This window comes from Schistocerca nitens, chromosome 1 (genome assembly GCF_023898315.1).
Source record: "Schistocerca nitens isolate TAMUIC-IGC-003100 chromosome 1, iqSchNite1.1, whole genome shotgun sequence".
NCBI classification, from domain to species: domain Eukaryota; kingdom Metazoa; phylum Arthropoda; class Insecta; order Orthoptera; family Acrididae; genus Schistocerca; species Schistocerca nitens.
In genome coordinates, this window is record NC_064614.1 from 287941871 (window position 1) to 287962940 (window position 21070).

At 39.3% G+C, this 21070-nt stretch overlaps 1 protein-coding gene across 2 annotated transcripts in view; it reads left to right on the forward strand.

Annotated features, from left to right (window-relative positions):
* LOC126248196 (protein TAPT1 homolog) overlaps positions 1-21070 on the forward strand; it is a 137931-nt gene that overhangs the window by 104685 nt on the left and 12176 nt on the right. For both annotated transcript variants that reach the window (XM_049948996.1, XM_049949005.1), the window contains exon 8: positions 12567-12736. In XM_049948996.1, the coding sequence (XP_049804953.1) occupies positions 12567-12736 (170 nt within the window). The remainder of the gene's footprint in view (positions 1-12566; positions 12737-21070) is intronic.

The window sequence follows — 21070 nt, forward strand, 5'->3', positions numbered from 1 at the left end:
GCGATTTGACACGGTGCCCCATTGCGGGCTGTTAACGAAGTTATGAGCGCATGGAATAAGTTCACAGATATGTGAGTGGCTTGAAGACTTTTTAAATAATAGGACCCAGTATGTTGTCCTCAATGACGAGTGCTCGTAAGAGACAAGGATATCATCAGAAGTGCCCCGGAGAAGTGTGATAGGACTGCTGTTTTTCTCTTTATACATAAGTGATTTGTCGGAGAGGGTGGACAGCAATCTGCAGTTGCTTGCTGATGATGCCATAGTATATAGTAAGGTGTCGAAGTTGAGTGATTGTAGAAAGATACATGATGACTTAGACAATATTTCTAATTGGTGTGCAAATGGCAGCTAGCCCTAAATGTGGAAAAATGTAAGTTAATGTGGTTGAGTAGCAAGAAAACCTGTAATGTTCAGATACAGTATTAATAGTGTCCTGCTTGACAAAGTTAAGTCATTTAAATATCTGGGTGTAATACTGCAAAGCAATATGAGACAGAACGAGCATGTGAAAACTGTGGTAGGGAAGGCAGATGGTAAACTTCAGTTTATTGGGAGAGTTTTAGGAAAGAGTGGTTTACCGGTAAGCTAGACCACATATAGGATGCTCGTGCAACATGATCTTGAGTACTTCTTGAGTGTTTGGGATCTGTACCAGATCAGATTGAAGGAAGGCATTGGAGCAATTCAGAGGTGGGCTGCTAGGTGTAGGTTCAAACAACACATAAGTGTTACGGATATGCTTCAGGAACTCAAATGGGAGACCTTGGAAGGATCAGATACGAGAAGTTAGGTATCATACGGAGGCGTACAGACAGTCTGTTTTCCCTTGCTCTATTTGCAAGTGGAACAGGAGGGGAAATGACAAGTAGTGGTACAGGGTACCCTCCGCAAAGTGCTGTACAGTGGCTTGCAGAGTACCTATGTAGATGTGGATGTAACATTCGACACTCCAACCCATAGAGGTCCAATATTGTTTTTCATTGGTTTGAGTACCACAACTACTGGAAGATTGAGTTTCTAATTTTTTAGAATAATTATTCAGTGCCTCTTATGGATAAGCTACAGAAAACTCTTAAAGCATTCAATATCTTTTGCTGTAGACTAAGTGATTTCCGACTGGAGCTGATTCATGTTCCTTTGATAACATCATCATTTTTTGTCAACTATACACCCAGTGCTTCCGTTAACTGCAGCAGTGGCTGCTTTGTCTGTGGCCTGCATTTTATTTCATTATTGGTATGATTTCAGATTGTACTTTTTGAACCATTCACACACACAACTATTCTTTCTCAGAAATGTGTTTTCATTGCTCTAAATGCTCGTTTAACACATTTTTCTTTCTTTGCTATTCCTTAGGTTGTTGTTGTTGTTGTTGTTGTTGTTGGTGGTGGTCATGGTGGTCGTCTTCAGCCCAAAGACTGGTTTGATGCAGCTCTCTATGCTACTCTATCCTGTGCAAGCCTCTTCATCTCTAAGTAACTACTGCAACCTACATCCTTCTGGGTCTGCTTAGTGTATTCATCTCGTGGTCTCCCTCTATGATTTTTACCCTCCATGCTTCCCTCCAACACTAAATTGGTGATCCCTTGATGCCTCAAACCATGTCCTACCAACCGTCCACTTCTTCTAGTCAAGTTGTGCCACAAACTTCTCTTCTCCCCAATCCTATTCAATACCTCCTCATTAGTTATGTGATCTACCCATCTAATCTTCAGCATTCTTCTGTAGCACCACATTTCGAAAGCTTCTATTCTCTTCTTATCTGAACTATTTATCATCCATGTTTCACTTCTGCATGTGGATACACTCCATACAAACACTTTCAGAAAAGACTTCCTGACACTTAAATCTATACTCGATGTTAACAATTTTCTCTTCTTCAGAAACGCTTTCCTTGCCATAGCCAGTCTGTGTTTTATATCCTCTCTACTTCAACCATCAGTTATTTTGCTTCCCAAATAGCAAAACTCATCTGCTGTTTTAAATGTCTAATTTCCTAATCCAATTCCCTCAGCATCACCTGATTTAATTTGACTACATTCCATTATCCTCGTTTTGCTTTTGTTGATGTTCATCTTATATCCTCATTTCAAGATACTGTCCATTCTGTTCAACTGCTGTACCAAGTCCTTTGCTGTCTCTGACAGAATTACAATGTCTTCGGCACTCCTCAAAGTTTTTATTTCTTCTCCCTTGATTTTAATTCCTATTCCAAATTTTTCTTTTGTTCTCTTTACTGCCTGCTCAATATACAGATTGAATAACATTGTCCCACTTCCTTCTCAACCACTGCTTCCCATTCGTGCCTCTTGACTCTTATAACTGTCATCTGGCTTCTGTACAAATTGTAAATAGCATTTTGCTCCCTGTATTTGACCCCTTCCACCATCAGAATTTGAAAGAGAGTATTCCAGTTAACATTGTCAAAAGCTTTGTCTAAGTCTACAAATGCTATAAATGTATGTTTGTCTTTCCTTAACCTTTCTTCTAAGATAAGTCGAGGGTCAGTTTAGCCTCACATGTTCCTACATTTCTTCCCCAAGGTTGGCTTTTACCAGTTTTTCCATTTGTCTGTAGAGAATTCTTGTTAGTGTTTTGCAACCGCTACTTATTAAATTGATAGTCTGGTCATTTTCACACCTGTTTTCTTTATGTTACCTCCTTCAGTTTGTGTGCTTCACTAACATTCAGTAAGGTGTCTCCCATTTATAAGATGTATATCATCTGGAACACCGTATCACCGTATTCTTTCTCCGTTTACTCCTTGCAGGTCAGATTTCCTGCATAAATTCCTACTCAGTTCATCCTTCTAACTTTTTTAATTGTAGTTTTTATTTTATATTCTGTTACTCCTTCAATAGAATCTCTTTCATTCTCTTTCTCTATTCCCGATCTTTCTCACTGAAATCCTTTTGAGTCACATCGTCTTGTTATCTCAGCACACTTCTCTTCATTCTTGGCTTCTAGTTTAACCTGCAGTATTTTATGCTTTTCATTTCTTATGAGAGGTTCAGATTTTATCTGCTGTCATTTTGGTATCCTTCCCATAGCTTTCCTTGATGTTATTCTACCTTCCTTTACATACCTTTACCTTTGGTTGAAATCATTAATGTTGCTATAACCCTTCTAATTCAATTGAGAATCTCTTTCACAGCCAATTTTTCTTTCTAAGTTCTGAGTTCCCTTTCCTCTTACCTTTCTTTTCTTGAATCTGGACTCACATCCAGATTTATGTTTCCCATGATTTCCCTAAATTGCTCCATGCAAATGCGGGCCGATTCCTTTGAAAGGATACAGCCGATTTCCTTCCCCATCCTTCACACATACCATCAAGTGCTCTATCTCTAGTGACCTCAATGTCAACAGGGTTTTAAACCTTAACCTTTCTCCCTTCCTTCTCTAGAATACTGTTCAAGACTACTAACAGATTTAGAGGAGAGTGTGAAGGTTAAGGGAAAGCAGTTTGAAAGATGAAAATTAAGTAGGACTGCAAACACACTGGGGAGCCGTGTATGCCACATGTGGGTTCTCTTAAGTTATAAACTCCCCTACTCCCTTCCTTTATTTCTTCCTTTCGTGATTCAGTTAAAATCTTCAGCATTTATCATTCCAAACTTTTTCTGTATTTAGGACAAATCAAATATAAAGCATTAATGTGGAAATGTTCACTAATTCAGATGATCCCACGTTCACTTCGAAAAATTGCGGTTTCAGCACCTCCTTGAATTTTGACCAACATCTTATCTCCTAAATGAATGGTAGTGAATATTTTCTTTGCTCCATGCCTAATCTTCCTAATTTGACTGTTCTGTGTCACTTCTTTCTGTTTCACAAGTCTTCTTTCCTCTGCCTGAGTCATCTCTTTCCATTGTGGACAAGATAAATTCTGTATTGATTGGCGACTCCATGTTGTCTTGTGCACTACGACCAGATAACAGGTATACTTGAAAAAAAGAGACAGCATTGGTCGTATATTTTTTACTATTGCAAAATCGATTTTCTGTCACTGAGTGACCATCTTCAGTGCTATATTGTATAACTTAAATAGGGATGCACTGTTGTCACTAAGCCGTGATTGCCGTAAGCTTAGTGACAACAGTGCATCCCAATTTAAGTTATACAATATAGCACTGAAGATGGTCACTCAGTGACAGAAAATCGATTTTGCAATAGTAAAAAATATACGACCAATGCTGTCTCTGTTTTCAAATAAATTCTGTAGTTTCCCTAATACGATTTCACTATTTGTGCCTCCATGTAAATGGGAACATTAAGTGGAGAACATTGTCTCATTCTATCCTTTTTGGCTCATTTCCACTGTTACAATTATTCTCTTTCTCATTTTCACCTGAGCACTTGTTTCCTATTCTAGCAACAGTTTCAATATATATTACATTTGTTTATTTTTGTTCCACAGTTCCATACCTTACAATTTTTTGTTTTTTTAAAATTCCACTGTAAATAAGGAATTTTCTGAATGCATTGCCTAATTCATTTTTAGCAAGTCATCCTACTTTGACTTCATATCTTCTTGGTACCTATTATCATATTCATCAATTGCCTCAACTTATTGTTTTGGCCATTACTTACTTCTTATCCTACTTATGCCCCTTCTTCTGACTGCAAAATGGCATTGCCTTCAATTGGAACCAATTCTTAATAGGACAAGTCTTTTCAAATTCATCATGTCACACACGGTACCACTCTTCACAGTCTGTACATGAAATGTGACCACCGTCATCTTATTAGCAAACCTTGTGTAGTGTTCACTAGTGTTTGGTACAGCATCAGGCACGAGTTGTCACAAAACTCACAAAACTGCATTCTACTTTTCAGTAGGTAGCTGTAATTGTAGCCATTGGATTTCATTAGATTTAGCATAATGATTCAATATATGTTTGTTGAGAGTAAATGATTTCGGTGACTGACAGAAATATGCACATTAAGAAGCACCGATTACCTCAGCAGTTTGGCACCATAGAACCTTACCACAAATTTCCAAAAATTTCTGCTCTCAGCAATTGGCCGTCCCTTATGTTGATGATTCTCCTTTTCTGATAAAAGTTACTATTAGTATTAATGATTGACTACTACCGATAGACATTATCTTACATGGCTCCAGCACCAAGCTGCAACAGTGACATAACTAATCAAGTGAAAGTATGGTGAAAGTACAGTGGCATGGAAAACTTGTATGTAGTTGTAAAGTTCAAACGATGGAAACTGTAGATTGGAATATCAGCAATGTAGGAAAAGATAGATGCTACTTACCATAAAGATGACACATTAAATTGCAGAAGACAGGTATGAGGTTTGCTGGCTTGTGTGAATGAATGGTGTGTGTTTTCTTTCTTTTTCTGATGAAGTCCATGGCTGAAAGGGTATGTGTAACTGTATTTTAATTGTGTCTGTCAGTAACTTAATGTGTCACCTTTACGGTAAGTAGCAATCTCTTTTTTCCTACATTGTTGTTTGTTGTAAAATTCACTTATTTATGGTCTTCACAGTGCTCATTTCAGTGAGATGACATCAGGCAGCTTCATATTTTATTTGATGGTGCTCCCTGCTTAAAAGTTTGGAGGAAAATTTGTAATACATAGAGTGAATGATTTTCAGGGCTTCAGGAGATGTCAAATAAATGGTTCAAAAAATCGTTCCTGGATGCTATATTACCAACAAAGATAAATATTTCTTTCTTAAACATCTCTGTTTGTCTTTGTTGGGAATATAAAATATTTCTTTCTCAAACATCACAACGCCTACCACTGTAGTACACGTTTACATGCCAACTAGCTACACAGATGATGAAGAGTTTGAAGAAATGTATGATGAGATAACATAAATATAGTGAAGGGAGATGAAAATGTAATAGTCATGGGGGACTGGAATTTGATAGTAGGAAAAGAAGGAAAAGTAGTAGGTGAATATGGACTGGGGGTAAGGAATGAAAGAGGAAGCCACATTGTAGAATTTTGCACAGAATATAACTTAATCATAGCTAACACTTGTTTTAAGAATCATGAAAGAAGGCTGTATACATGGAAGAGAAATGGAGACACTGGAAGGTTTCAGATTATATAATGGCAAGGCAGACATTTAGGAACCAGGTTTTAAATTGTAAGACATTTCCATGGGCAGAAGTGGACTCTGACCACAATTTATTGATTATGAAATGTAGATTAAAACTGAAGAAACTGCAAAAGGGCAGGAAATTAAGGAGATGGGACCTGGATAGACTGAAAGAAACAGAAGTTGTTGAAAGTTTCAGGCAGAGCATTAGGGAACAATTGACAAGAACGGGGGAATTAAATTAAGTAGAATAAGAATGGGTAGCTTTGAGAGATGAAATAGTGAAGGCAGCAGAGGATCAATTAGGTAAAAAGACAAGGGCTAGTAGAAATCCTTGGGTAACAGAAGAGATATTGAACTGATGAAAGGAGAATACATAAAAATGCAGTAAATGAAGCAGGCAAAAAGGAATACAAAAATCTCAAAAGTGAGATCGACAGGAAGTGCAAAATGGCTAAGCAAGGATGGCTAGAGGACAAATGTAAGGATGTAGAGGTGTATATCACTAGGGGTAAGATAGATACTGCCTACAGGAAAATCAAAGAGACCTTTGGAGAAAAGAGAACCACTTGTATGAATATCAAGAGCTCAGATGGAAACCCAGTTCTAAGCAAAGAAGGGAAAGCAGAAAGGTGGAAAGAGTATATAGAGGGTCTATACAAGGGCGATTTACTTGAGGGCAATATTATGGAAATAGAAGAGGATGTAGATGAAGACGAATTGGGCGACATGATACTGCGTGAAGAATTTGACAGGGCACTGGAGGAGACAACATTCCATTAGAACTAGTGAAAGCCTAGGGAGAGCCAGCCATGACCAAACTCTTCCATGTGGTGGGCAAGATGTATGAGACAGGCGAAATGCCCTCATACTTCAAGAATAATATAATAATTCCAATTACAAAGAAAGCAGGTGCTGACAGTGTGAAAACTACCAAACTATCAGTTTAATAAGTCACAGTTGCAAAGAACTAACACAAATTCTTTACAGACAAGTCGAAAAGGTGATAGAAACCAACCTTGGGGAAGATCAGTTTGGATTCTGTAGAAATATAGGAACAAGCAAGGCAACACTGACCCTACAACTTATCTTAGAAGATAGATTAAGGAAAGGGAAACCTATGTTGATAACATTTATAGACTTAGAGAAAGTTTTTGACAGTGTTGACTGGAATACTCTGTTTCAAATTCTGAAGGTGGCATGGTTAAAATACAGGGAGCAAAAGGCCATGTACCATTTGTACAGAGATCAGATGGCAGTTATAGATTAGATTAGATTAATACTTGTTCCATAGATCATGAATACGACACTTCGTGGAACGTGTCAGGTTAATAAAAGATGTCTGTACAAGATATTACATTACACAAAATATTGCATGACACTAATGTTTAAGTTGGTTTTTTTTCCCCTTGATTTATATCTAAAAATTCAGCCAATGAGTAGAAGGAGTTGTCATCTAGAAATTCTTTTAATTTATTTTTAAATGTTAGTTGGCTATCTGTCAGGCTTTTGATGCTGTTTGGTAGGTGAACAAAGACTATTGTGGCAGCATAGTTTACCCCCTTTCTGTGTCAAAGTCAGATTTAACCCTGCATAGTGAAGATCATCCTTTCTCATGGTGTTATAGCTATGCTCATTGCTATTACTTTTGAACTGGGTTGGATTATTAACAATAAATTTCATAAGTGAATATATATACTGTGAGGTTACTGTGAGGATCCCTAGATCCTTAAATAGATGTCTGCAGGATGACAGTGGGTGGGCTCCAGCAATTATTCTGATTACACGTTTTTGAGCAATAAATACTTTTCTACTCAACGATGAATTACCCCAGAATATGATGCCATACGAAAGCAGTGAATGAAAGTAGGCATAGTAAGCTAATTTACTGAGATTCTTATCACCAAAATTTGCAATAACCCTAATAGCATACGTAGCTGAACTCAGACGTTTCAGCAGACCATCAATGTGTTGCTTCCAGTTTAGCCTCTCATCCATGGACACACCTAAAAATTTTGAAAATTCTACCTTAGCTACAGACTTCTGTTCAAAGTCTATAGTTATTACTGGAGTTGTGCAATTTACTGTACGGAACTGTATATACTGTGTTTTATCAAAATTTAAAGAGAGTCCGTTTGCTGAGAAACACTTAATAATTTTGTGAAAAACATCATTTACAATTGCATCACTTAGTTCTTGGTTTTTGGATGTTATTACTATACTTGTATCATCAGCAAAAAGAACTAACTTTGCATCTTCATCAATGTGGAATGGTAAGTCATTAATGTATATCAAGAACAGTAAAGGACCTAAGACTGAACCCTGTGGGACCCCGTACTTGATTACCCCCCCCCCCCCCCAGTTTGAGGAATCAGCTGTTGTTTTAACATTACATGAACCACTTATTTCAACTTTCTGCATTCTTCCAGTTAAGTATGAATTAAACCATTTGTGCACTGCCCCCTTCAAACCATTAAATGATTTAGCTTATCTAAAAGAATTCCATGATTTACACAATCAAAGGCCTTTGAGAGATCACAAAAAATACCAATGGGTAATGTCCAGTTATTCAGAGCATTTAATATTTGATCGGTGAAAGCGTATATAGAATTTTCTGTTGAAAAGCCTTTCTGAAAACCAAACTGACATTTTGTTAGTACTTTATTTTTACAAATATGGGAGGCTACGCTTGAATACATTACTTTCTCAAAAATTTTTGATAGAGCTGTCAGAAGAGAGGTTGGGCGGTAGTTGTTGACATCCGACGTATCCCCCTTTTTATGCAGTGGTTTTCCAAGGGCATATTTCAGTCTATCGGGGAAAACACCCTGCTCCAAAGAGCTATTACACACATGGCTGAGAATCCTACTTATCTGTGGGGAACAAGCTTTAAGTGCCTTGCTGGAAATGCCATCAATTCCGTAAGAGCTTTTACTTTTCAGTGAGTTTATTATTTTACTGATTTCAGAGGGAGAGGTTGGTGGAATTACAGTTGTTTCAAACTGCACAGGTATGGCCTCTTCTATTAGTAGCCTTGCCTCTTCTAGTGAAGATCTAGATCCTATTTTCTCCACAACATTTAAAAAATGAGTATAGAAAATATTTTCAGTTTCTGATTGTTTGTTAGTGCACTAGTCATTCAGTTTTGTGGCACTAAAGTCTTCCTGTGCTCTTGATTGCCCTGTTTCCCTTTCAATAATGTTCCAAATTGCTTTAATTTTATTATCAGAGTTACTGATCTCAGACATGATACACATGCTTCTGGACTTTTTAATAACTTTTCTTAGTACCGCACAACAGTTTTTATAATATTGAGCAATTTCGGGGTCAGTACTCCCTCTTGCTGTTAGATACAGTTCTCTTTTATGGTTGCAAGATATTCTTATTCCTTTAGTTAGCCATGGTTTTTTATATGTTTTCTTGGAATTATGTTTAACTATTTTCTTGGGAAAACAAATTTCAAATACCCTTAAAAATGTATCGTGAAATAAGTTATATTTCAAGTTTGCATCGGGTTCCTTATACACTTCATCCCAGTCTAGCTGCTGTAGGCTTTCCCTAAAGTTTGCAATATTTATATTGTTAATTGAACGCACTGCTTTGAAAGTCTGATTTGATATAGTGCATGGAGCTATGTCATGTACTGTAACTAGCTGTGCACCATGATCAGAAAGACCATTCTCAACAGGATAAGCATTTATGTCCTTAAACTTATCTTGGTCTTTAAAAAAGGTCTCTATCAATGTACTGCTGTTCTTTGTTATCCAAGTAGGAAAATCAATGACAGAGCTCAAATTGAAAGAACTGAGTAATACTACAAGGCCATTCTTCCTATTACACTCTTTCAGGGAATCAACATTGAAATCGCCACAAATGATAATTTGCTTCCCTCTGTCTGACAGATAGCACAACAAAGCATCCAAGTTTTCTAGAAATAGCTGGAAATTCCCTGAGGGGGACCTATACACTGTTACAATTATGAAAGTGCCATCGTTTAGTTTAAGTTCAGTGGCACATGCTTCCATATGTTGCTCTACACAAAATTTTTTAGTTTCTAATTTTTTGACACTGTGGAAGCTTTTGACATATATGGCAACTCCTCCTCTCATCATATTATCTCTACTTCCATGTGCAGCTAATTTGTACCCATTGATGCTAACCTTTTGCATATCAGTGACAACGTGATTCTCAGACAGGCATAGTACATCTATTACATTCTCAGTTTCTATATCTTCTAAACAAAGCAGAAGCTCATCAATTTTATTCTTCAATCCCCCAATATTTTGATGAAAATACTAACATTATTTTTCACTTTACTTTTGTGAGTATCTTGAACTTTTTAACATCTTTAGTACTTGCCTGGCTGAGTTTCCCACTGGACACCGATCTTACACTAAAAAAGAGTTTCCACCATGAGATGTAGTTCCTCCCTCCTTCAAATTTCCTGCCATCAGCCCAGCCAGTTTACCCTTCCCTTTCTTGTTGAGGTGTAGGCCATGTCTAGTATAGTCCCACCTACAGAGTGAATCAACAGGAACCACACCAATATGTGGCCCTGCACCAGATCCAAGTAGCCGTTCCAACTCCAAATTAACTCTCCTGACAGAAGAGCTCAAATGAAGTTGGTCGTGGTGCTCCAGAACCGACACAAACCGAACACTGGTATGATGCAATCTTTGCCAGGTCACAGTCTATGCTGTACCCCGGATCTCTGTCAATACTGTTGCCCGGGCCACCCACAATAACCACAGTATCTTCCATAGTAAAGCCTCTACATAGTGAACCTAAATCCTCTGTAACCTGCCCCAGTCAAGGGCATGAAATGGAAGCAGTGGTTGAGAATGGAGTCGGACAGGCTTGTAGCCTATCCCCAATGTTATTCAATCTGTACACTGAACAAGCAGTAAAGGAAACCAAAGAAAAATTGGGCATTGTAATTAAAATACAGGTAGAAGAAATAAAAACCTTGAGGTTTGCCCCATGACATTGTAATTCTGTCGGAGACAGCAAAGGACTTGCAAGAACAGTTGAACGGAATGGACAGTGTCTTGAAAGGAGGATATAAGATGAACATCAACAAAAGCAAAATGAGGATAATGGAATGTAGTCGAATTAAATCAGGTGATGCTGAGGGAATTGGATTAGGAAATGAGACATTTAAAATAGCAGATGAGTTTTTCTATTTGGGGAGCAAAATAACTGATGATGGTCGAAGTAGAGAGGATATAAAATGTAGACTGGTGATGCAAGGACAGCCTTTCCGAAGAAGAGAAATTTGTTGATATTGAGTATAGATTTATGTATCAGGAAGTCTTTTCTGAAAGTATTTGTATGGATCTGAAACAAGCACGATAAATAGTTTAGACAACAAGTGAATACACGCTTTTGAAATGTGGTGTTACAGAAGAATGCTGACGATTAGGTGGGTATATCATGTAACTACTGAACTGAATTGGGGAGAAGCATGGGGAGGAGCGTCAGACCAGTCTCTGGACTGAAGAACACAACAACAACAAATGTCACTACAGAGTTAATGTCACTAACTGGATAGTGCTGCAACAAATCAATGAACTTATTGTTCATTTCATAAGATGGGGGCCATCCTTTCCTCTATATGGCAAAGAGAATGGGAACCATCTTTATGTTAGAGATTAGCACCCTGGAAAACTAGATGTTGCACTGAATTAACCCGTAACTCCACCTGTAGTCTCCAAAACTATAGCAGAAGTGTTGCTGGCAATGGCAGTATGAGATGGAGCCATAGACTGCATTGTTGGTTGCCGAGGTGCATTGAGGCATACCCTCCTGGCTGCACCTGCCACTGCAAAGCTTGTAAACCCCCCCCCCCCCCCCCCACACACACACACAGACAAACAAACACACACATATATTTCTTATTATGTGTCAGGCAACGTTCCACTCCTTCCCGTGCTGCCAAGGATGCCCATTCGCATCTTTTCCATCACTTCTTCGTCCACCAAGAAATGTCTTATTGGTTGGTTTTTTGCCTACTCATGTTCTTAATATTTTTACAGTCTTGTGTGGTTCAGATCAGAGTATTATTAAAAAAAATTGAGGCCTGTTTGACAGTGCATGTGTGAACAATTCCAAATAGACTCAGAAGCAGATATGTTTTAAGGTTCCCAGATGGTTTGGTGATTCTTTATTGATGCTCAGAATTTTGATGATTGGACTAGGTGTCGTCATCCAATGCTATGATGATGGTTCTAGATGTGATCACTGCCAGAACATCCAACATGTTAAAGTGGAATTGTCAGTCTGGCTAGACATAAAAAACTATATTATTTATTAATCATGTGATTAAAAACTCATTAGTTAAAAGTTGTGACTTATCCACTTGTAGCCCAGATTGCCAAAATTTCTTGGCATCCTTTGTATTGCGTATAGTTTGTGGAAGATTACTTCCCAATTTTGATTTTTTTCACATTTTGTCTGTTTATTAATTTTTGATTACTGTTTATTTCATCCCACAGAAAGATTTTGGGTGCTTTTACCAGACTGTATGATGGTGCTTTTGGCAGAAGTGTTCGTTGACTGGATTAAGCATGCATTTATTACTCGGTTCAATGAACTACCTGTTGATGTGTATAAGGATTACACAACTAGTTTGGCCTATGATATGGCTGAAACACGACAGAAGCATGTAAGATATTTATTATTGATTCCTGTGGTCTGTATGTTTTCAGTTTTTTTCTTGTATTAAAATGTGGATTTAAGTGCATGTGCATGTGAACTTCATACACTCAAGTATAAAAGGTATATATATTATGGAATATGTTTTTATCCTTCACATATTGAGAAAGAAGGTGACAGCTAGGCATAATTCAAATAGACAAGAAAAAGTTTAAATTAAGGGGAAGACAATCTGGATGAAATGTCTGAATTTTTTTAATTTTATTGTGACCAGAAAGTGAAAAAATATGTTTCAGCACTTAACAGATCTTAAGTACATATGATGAAAACTCATTTCAGTAAGTGGAACAGTTCCTCATCATTTACACCAGTAGTCATCAAAGTTTTGTGATCAAGAGCCAGGGGAGGCACCTCAGGCCACATATATATCAATCTTATTATTACATGAAATGCATTCACAGTTGTAAATACAGACAACCATCAGCTGTGTAATGGACGATATGAAAATTTATGCCGGACTGGGGCTTGAACCTGGATTTCCCGTTTATCATGAGCAATCACGCCTTATCCTTAGGCTATCCGAGCATGACTCATGGCCAGACCAAAACTTTCTTGTGTTGTCCACCATGTGTGTACCACCTGCACTCATATATTCATTATATATATTCCTGTACAAGAGAGAGATTTTAATTGAAAGTCACTTACCTGGTGTCAATGGATAAAAATGATATTGCAGTGCTTGTATTGTTCAGAAATATGATGCAGTGTTCCTTTGGACATGCAACACAGGCACTGCAATGTCATAATCATATTAATTGCTAACCTATGTAAATTAGTATGTTGTGAGCCCCTATAATAATGGTGCAATAACTTGGCCATCATCCACCAAATACTAATAATTAAAACTGGGGACAATTCTGAACATTTCCTGTCGTCATCTGTTTAAGATTGCTGCCCTCCTCAGTGACACCAAATTTGTGACATTGTAATTGCCTGATGAATTGTTGTTGTGTTATCTATGTGAGTGACTGATTAATAATAGTAATTATACTTACATTTAAATGCACAATGCAGTATGAAAAACTGTCAGAAATTTTTACTAAATATTTTCAATATCATTTTTCTCCTGTTGATTGTACTGCATTATTTAACTGGATATTCTTTGCTGCAGATATGTATCACATTTGAAGATAACCATCTCTATAAAATGCATTCACAAATCAGTGCTACTTCTGTTTGAAATCCATACTTACAGATAGTCAGTATGAGGCACATTTGGCTGTGGGTTGTCAGCACTGGAAGACACACAATAAAACAATCCCCCGATAATGTCCCCTAACTACACAGTGGTAGCGCTACTTACCCCTCTGCAGCACTATTTACCCTTCTGCCCCTGAGGTTAGGCAGCCTATTTTACATAGCTCAAGGCTGAATTCATGAACATCAATTACAATTGAGCACATCTTAAACTGTTACTGTTCCTGTTGTTATCTTTTTCTGTTATTGAGCAGCAAAACTACACTCTTGTGTAGGTCTTAACACTAGCTGGTGTTATTGGATTTAAGCTGCTAGACGCATATTGTTATAAAGTATGGTTGAGAACCAAGGGCTGCATGAATATTTGATTTGGGCTGCAGTTTGACAATGACTGTTTTATACTACACAAATCAATAAAAAGTTTTTCATCATCCCAGTTCCCAGAACTCCTGAAGATGGTCGTTGACTGTGGATATTGTCCCTTTGACTGTTCAGAGATGTCACTAAACCCACCAAAAGATGTCAACAACCATGCATGAGCAGCGCCTATTTAGATGGAGGTGGTCCGACAGCCGATCAGTTCCAGCCATTCCACAAGGAAGGTGGTACACAGCTCGTGTTGTCTGTAGATCAACCATGCCTAGATGGTCAATACCGTGGTTCAATCGCGTCTGCACTGTTACTTCGTGCCAGGAAGGGCTCTCAACAAGGGAAGTGTCCAGGCATCTTGGAGTGAACCAAAGCGATCTTGTTCAGACACGGAGGAGATACAGAGAGACAGGAACTGTTGATGACGTGCCTCACTCAGGCCGCCCCAGGGCTACTACTACAGTGGATGATGGCTACCTACTGATTAAGGCTCGGAGGAACCCTGACAGCAATGCCACCATGTTGAATAATGCTTTTCGTGCAGCCACAGGATGTCATGTTATGACTCAAACTGTGCGCAATAGGCTGCATGATGCGCAACTTCACTCCAGACGTCCATGATGAGGTCCATCTTTGCAACCACGACACCATGCAGTGCGGTACAGATGGGCCCAACAACATGCCGAATGGACTGCTCAGGATTGGCATCACGTTCTCTTCACCGATCATGTTGCATATGCCTTCAACCAGACAATCGTAGAAGACATGTTTGGAGCCAACCTGGTAAAGCTGAACGCCTTAGACACACTGTCCAGCGAGTGCAGCAAGGTGGAGGTTCCCTGATGTTTTGGGGTGGCATTATGTGGGGCTGACATATGCCGCTGGTGGTTATGGAAGGCGCCCAAACAACTGTAGGATAAGTGAATGCTATTGTCCGACTGATAGTGCAGCTGTATTGGTGGCTTATTAGCGACGCATTAGTCTTCATGGATGATAATTCGTGCCCCATTGTGGACGTCTTGTGAATGACTTTCTTCAGGATAACGACATCGCTCGACTAGAGTGACCAGCATGTTATTCAGCCATGAACCCAATCGAACATGCCTGGGATAGATTTAAAAGTGCTGTTTATGGACAACATGACCCACCAACCACTCTGAGGGATCTATGCCGAATTGCCGTTGAGGAGTGGGACAATCTGGACCAACAGTGCCTTGATGAACTTGTGGATAGTATGCCACGACGAATACAGGCATGCATCAATGCAAGGGGATGTGCTACTGGGTATGAGAGGTACCGGTGTGCACAGCAATGTGGACCACCACCTCTGAAGGTCTCACTGTATGGTGTACAACATGCATTGTGTGGTTTTCATGAGCCATAAAAAGGGCTGGAATGATGTTTATGTTGATCTCTACTCCAGTTTTCTGTACAGGTTCCGGAACTCTCAGAACCAAGATGATGCAAAACTTTTTTTGGTGTGTGTGTGTATTGCCAAAGGTATACTATTTGCAAAAGAAAGCAAGTATTATTTGGCCACTGTGATAGAAAGCTAGTTATTACTGGTAGGTAATTACATTTCACATTACAATAATTAAATTGTATGTTTTGTCTGGAGCCTATATTCAGGACAGAAATGATTATGGTGGATCAGAATGAATGCTTAATGCAGTTTTAATACCTGAAAGAAGTACATACCAGCACTCAACCCCTAGAAGAACGAATACTTTATCATTCTAAGAACAAAAGCGTAAAACATGTCATGAGATCTGATGGTTAAGAAAAGTCTACAAAATCATTTAGGTCCATAGCTATAGAAGGAGGCATCCAAAAGAAACTTAACATTTTTTCAGCTTATTTATTCACGTTTTTAAACACAAACCTTCAATCTCCTTCAGTGTACTCTCCACTGGCACTAATGTATTTGTCTAATCTTTTATTCCATTTCTCAAAACGTTGTGCAGAAAATAATTGAGTGCAAAGAATTTCCTGGAGGGCTGTAAACTTGGAAATTTTGTTATGAATATTGATAAAATTTTGAGGGTGTAAGTGTCTTTACCCTGAATGCGGTCTGATTTTGCAATTTTGTGTGTTGACTGTTGATCTCAAACTAATGGCTACCCTAAAAAAAGCCCTTTGTGCGTTACACAGGTATCCTGGTAGCTGAGTACTGCTTTCTTTGTGTAGTGCACCCCTTACCAGTCCACCTGGTAATGCAGGTCCAGAAACTGGCAGCCGACCGCTGGTGGCCGAGCGGTTCTGGCGCTACGGTCTGGAACCGCGCGACCGCTACGGTCGCAGGTTCGAATCCTGCCTCTGGCATGGATGTGTGTGTTGTCCTTAGGTTAGTTAGGTTTAAGTAGTTCTAAGTTCTAGGGGACTTATGACCTCAGCAGTTGAGTCCCATAGTGCTCAGAGCCATTTTTTGAAACTGGCAACTAAGACCGTCGCAAGGTCGATGAAGCCTTTGGCTTACTCCCTCCGCTTAGTTCCAAACCCAAGGACACCAGTCAACTCTAGGAACAATGCTGCAAATTGTGAGCACTCTGTCCACCCTGCTTGCTAGGCCAGCAGTATTCACCACTTCTGCCAATGGCCTGTATGAACTGAGGATGGTATCAGAACAGTTATGCCAATGTCAGCCACAACTTTCAGATGACTGCACCCTGCACGCTCTTTCACATCTTGGATGAGGCATCCCATCAGATGTACTGAGTGCACGTTGTCTTTCTTTCTGGCCCTGAATGCTATTTCCCTAAAGAGCTCCATAACATGCCAAACATTGGAACTTTCAATAACCAGCAACCTCCCGTCCCCATTTGCCTGCTCAGACAAAGCTGAAGGAGCGAGGCCAGACAGTGAGCCTCCACATTGATTCTCCCCCTTGAGCGACGAAACATCCACAGCATATCATGCAGTGAGAGCAGATACTCTGAGTGGGATACACTTGGAAGGTGCCTCAGCAGCAGAGCCCATGGGTGAAACAAGCAAAACCTGAGGTGATCCATACAATGCGCCAGATCCACTGCCACTGCTGCACTTTGAGGCAACAGCCTGAAGACAGCTGGCTGCAGCCAAAAGTGCTTTCAGTTGTTGGCGAACTGCGGGCAGCTCTTTGTGCATCAGCACACAGCATGTGCACCTCCTATCTATGCCGCCATGACTAACTTAAGAATTGAAATATAAAAGCACACAGTGAAACCTAAATATCCAAATTGTTACCCTCCTAACGTGCCACCAATGGGGGCTGATGGCTTACTGAGAAATGTAGCTGGCTTTTCAAAAGAAATGACAACTGGCTACAGACTTCGAATCTAAACTTTACAATTCAAAAAACTTTAGATTATGCCTCTTAAACATAAAAACATGTACATAATTTAAGAATTAACTTACAAAGAAAACACAGAAAAAAGTAAATACGTAACTTGTTGTTCTGCTGGTGTGTAAGTAGGACAGCTGGAATGAATCTGACTGTCTGACTGACTAGGGTGAAATGAATTCTTACTGGCACACAATTATAGATGAATACATCATGGCGGAAGGATAAAGGAGTGGTGGCCATTATGAGAATATGTGAGTTATTGTGATCGTTAATAAGTTTTTTGTGTATCCCAATGTTAAATCACATCAACAGCACCCTTCCCCAAACCCCTTTCCACTGCATGGGAGATCTAAAATTATAAAAGTGATGAAATTTCAAATTGCTGTTAAGAAAACAGTGCAGTTACAGATCATGTAACAGATAAACTACAGGGTGCCTAAAAAAGAAAGGAAAATTACAGTTTAACATTCCATTGACAATGAGGTCATTCGAGGCGGAGCACAAATTGAGGTTGGGGGAAGGATGAGGAAGGATATTGGTGTATCCTTTTAAAAGAAGCTGTTCCAACATTTCCCTTGAGCAGTTAAGGGAAACCACTGATAATTTGCAATCTGGATGGCTAAACTGTATTGTGAACTGGTGACCTTCCAAATGTGTGTCAAGTGTGCTAACTGCTTTGACACATCACTCAGTCACATGAGAAAAAAATGTGGTCTTTGGCTTGCTGATATTTGTTATACCCCAAACACAATAATATTTACTTTTGAGGAATGTGGATCTCATCAATAGGATTTATCTCTCTCTCTCTCTCTCTCTCTCTCTCCTCTCTCAACTGAAGTTTCAAATTGGAAATATATTTTGTTTTAAATTATCTTCATGATCAGGCACAGAGAGAAACTGTATCTCACTGGCTGCTCTGTCATGTCATCCTCTGCCATATGGCATCATTTGGATATGGAATAGAGGATATGGGACGCACCATTCTCCTGGCTATTGTCAGCTTTCTAGACGTTGGAGGTACTTCATTTCATTCAGGAAGCTCTCAAAGCTCCTCAGTTGGTGTCATGAAGTTGAGTGCACTTTTTCCCAACCAGGAAACCACTAACAGTACCAGAAATTAAACCTGGTTTCCTCACACAAAAGTGGACATGCTGACGTATCAGCTACCATACAGACTTCATAGAAGTATTATGAAATTTATTCAGAATGGTTCATGGCACATACTGTTGTAATATTCACCAGGTAGCCTTGTGCTCCCACCCCTGTTTATTACAAATATATGGGACTAATTGAATCTGCAGGTCTCGAGGTAAAATTTTCTAGTTGCTTAGGCCATGTCATGTTCCTCCTTAGTTTCTTCTTACACAACTGACATTTCCACCCCCTCTTGCGAGATCTTCAGGATCGCCTGGTTACAGAAGATCCTGTAGAAGATTCCAGCAAAGGGGTCGAAATGTTGGTTGTGTTAGAAGAAACTGAAGTGGAACATGACATGGTCTAACAATCTAGAAAATTTTACCTTTAATATTGGTCTTTCACAGAATTGTACATTTTGCAGCAGTGTATCATAACTGCCAAGGAATGCTGCGATGAGACTTGTCTACAGCTTAAGCTGACAGGCATTATTATGTACCAGATAGGAACAGAACTATATGGATTCACACCTTACAGAAGTGGGAGCTATGGCTTGGATTTCATTTCACCATAGCTTTTGGAGTCCTAAGATGTCCCTTCTTCTAAGCATTAGCCATGTGAATAGTGGTTGTGACTAGTAGTGAGTATTTTCAGTCTTATCTCGAATGATAGCTTTAAGCATTTATCAGTCTTACTCTTAAATGAATTACTCCTGATTGGTATTCTTTTTCTTCTGAGAGAATCTGATCTTTCATTTCTCTGAAACACTAGTCAACATTTTTAAATTGCCCTCCTGTTGCCAAAGGATGACCAGTTCCAGTGACAAAAAGTATCTTCACCTGCATGTGCCTTCGGGTGCATTCTTCTGTGCTGAAGTTATGTAGTGATTTATTACTACGGGATGATTTTTGAAATAATTGCAAACATAGAGTACGGATTCAGTGCATAATGGAATGAAAAATGGTGTGCCACATTTTGTTGATGCCACAGTCTGCAAAATAGGCATAAACAAATATGAAATTTCCAGCATTCGAAAATTTAACATTAGTTCTTTCTGGCAAGCAGTTGCCTTAATGCAGGTATAATGTGTACATGTTTTGTGCATAGCTATAGTGCATGCTGCCTTCTATGTTAAATACAGGGTGTCCATAATAAAAGTTCCAGTTTCAAAATGGTGTAGAGAGAGGACCATTATCAGAATGATGTAAAATTTGAACAGGATATTACTGACACAGGGGAAAATGTTATGGTGGGTGGAGATGAACATTTTAGCAATAGATGGCACTATAAGCATCTCAACGTAAATCGGGTCTGCTACAAATGACAGATGAATCGCAATACAGTGGCTATGGCTTGAGTTGTACATTACACCATCCCCACCGTTCAGCGTGCATAACTGCACAAGTTTGGCCGTCAACAGTTGTGGCACTGTTAGTTAGATAAGCGCATCCACCACATCAGCGCCGTACCACATCAGATGGAAAAATCAGTTTTTAGTTGTCCTGAGGTAAAAAGACTGCATAAAAAGCCCAATGACATTGGTTTGTAATTGTCATGAGACTGATGCAAGACATGTTCAACCAGCTGTCCACCATTTGCTGCCACAAGTTGATTTCGAGAAACAGCATGTTCCACAGCGGTGTCGTCCTAACCACCGTCTGCTTCACATCTGCTGTGCAGCGAGCTACCTTAACTTAAGTATTAACTGTATTTTTCTTACTTGTCACTTCTTCTTCCGTGTGTTTTTGCTTTTAGGAAGCTTTAATTGTCGAGTGCTATTAATAGTGTTCCATAGATTTCGTGTTTGTTTTGAATACAGTCAGAGAGAGTCCCTTTAGTCAACCATAGTGCCAGTAGTGCTAGTGTTTGTTTTCAATACAGTCCAGAGACAGGTAGTGCTAATTTCATTGTTTTCTACAAGAAGTGGCTAGCAATCACAGTTTAGTCAATATCAGCCGCCTTTAGTGAATTAGCAGTCTAGTTAAAAGTTGATTAACTCTCTTCAGTAAATTGATTCCTTAGGATGGACAGGATGTGTGACTGCTGTGTACGGACGCAGGAGGAGCTGGTCACTGTTCGTGAACAGCTGAACATGTTGATGGCCGCGGTCAGCTGTCTTCAGGCTGCTCCCTCAGAGTGTAGCGGCAGTGGGGAGTCTGGTGCGTCGCAAGGTACACCCCAGGTGTTACATGCTTCACCCACTGCCCCTGCTGTCAAGACATCTTCGCGGGTACCGGGTGCGGTTGGGCCACCCTCTCCCCA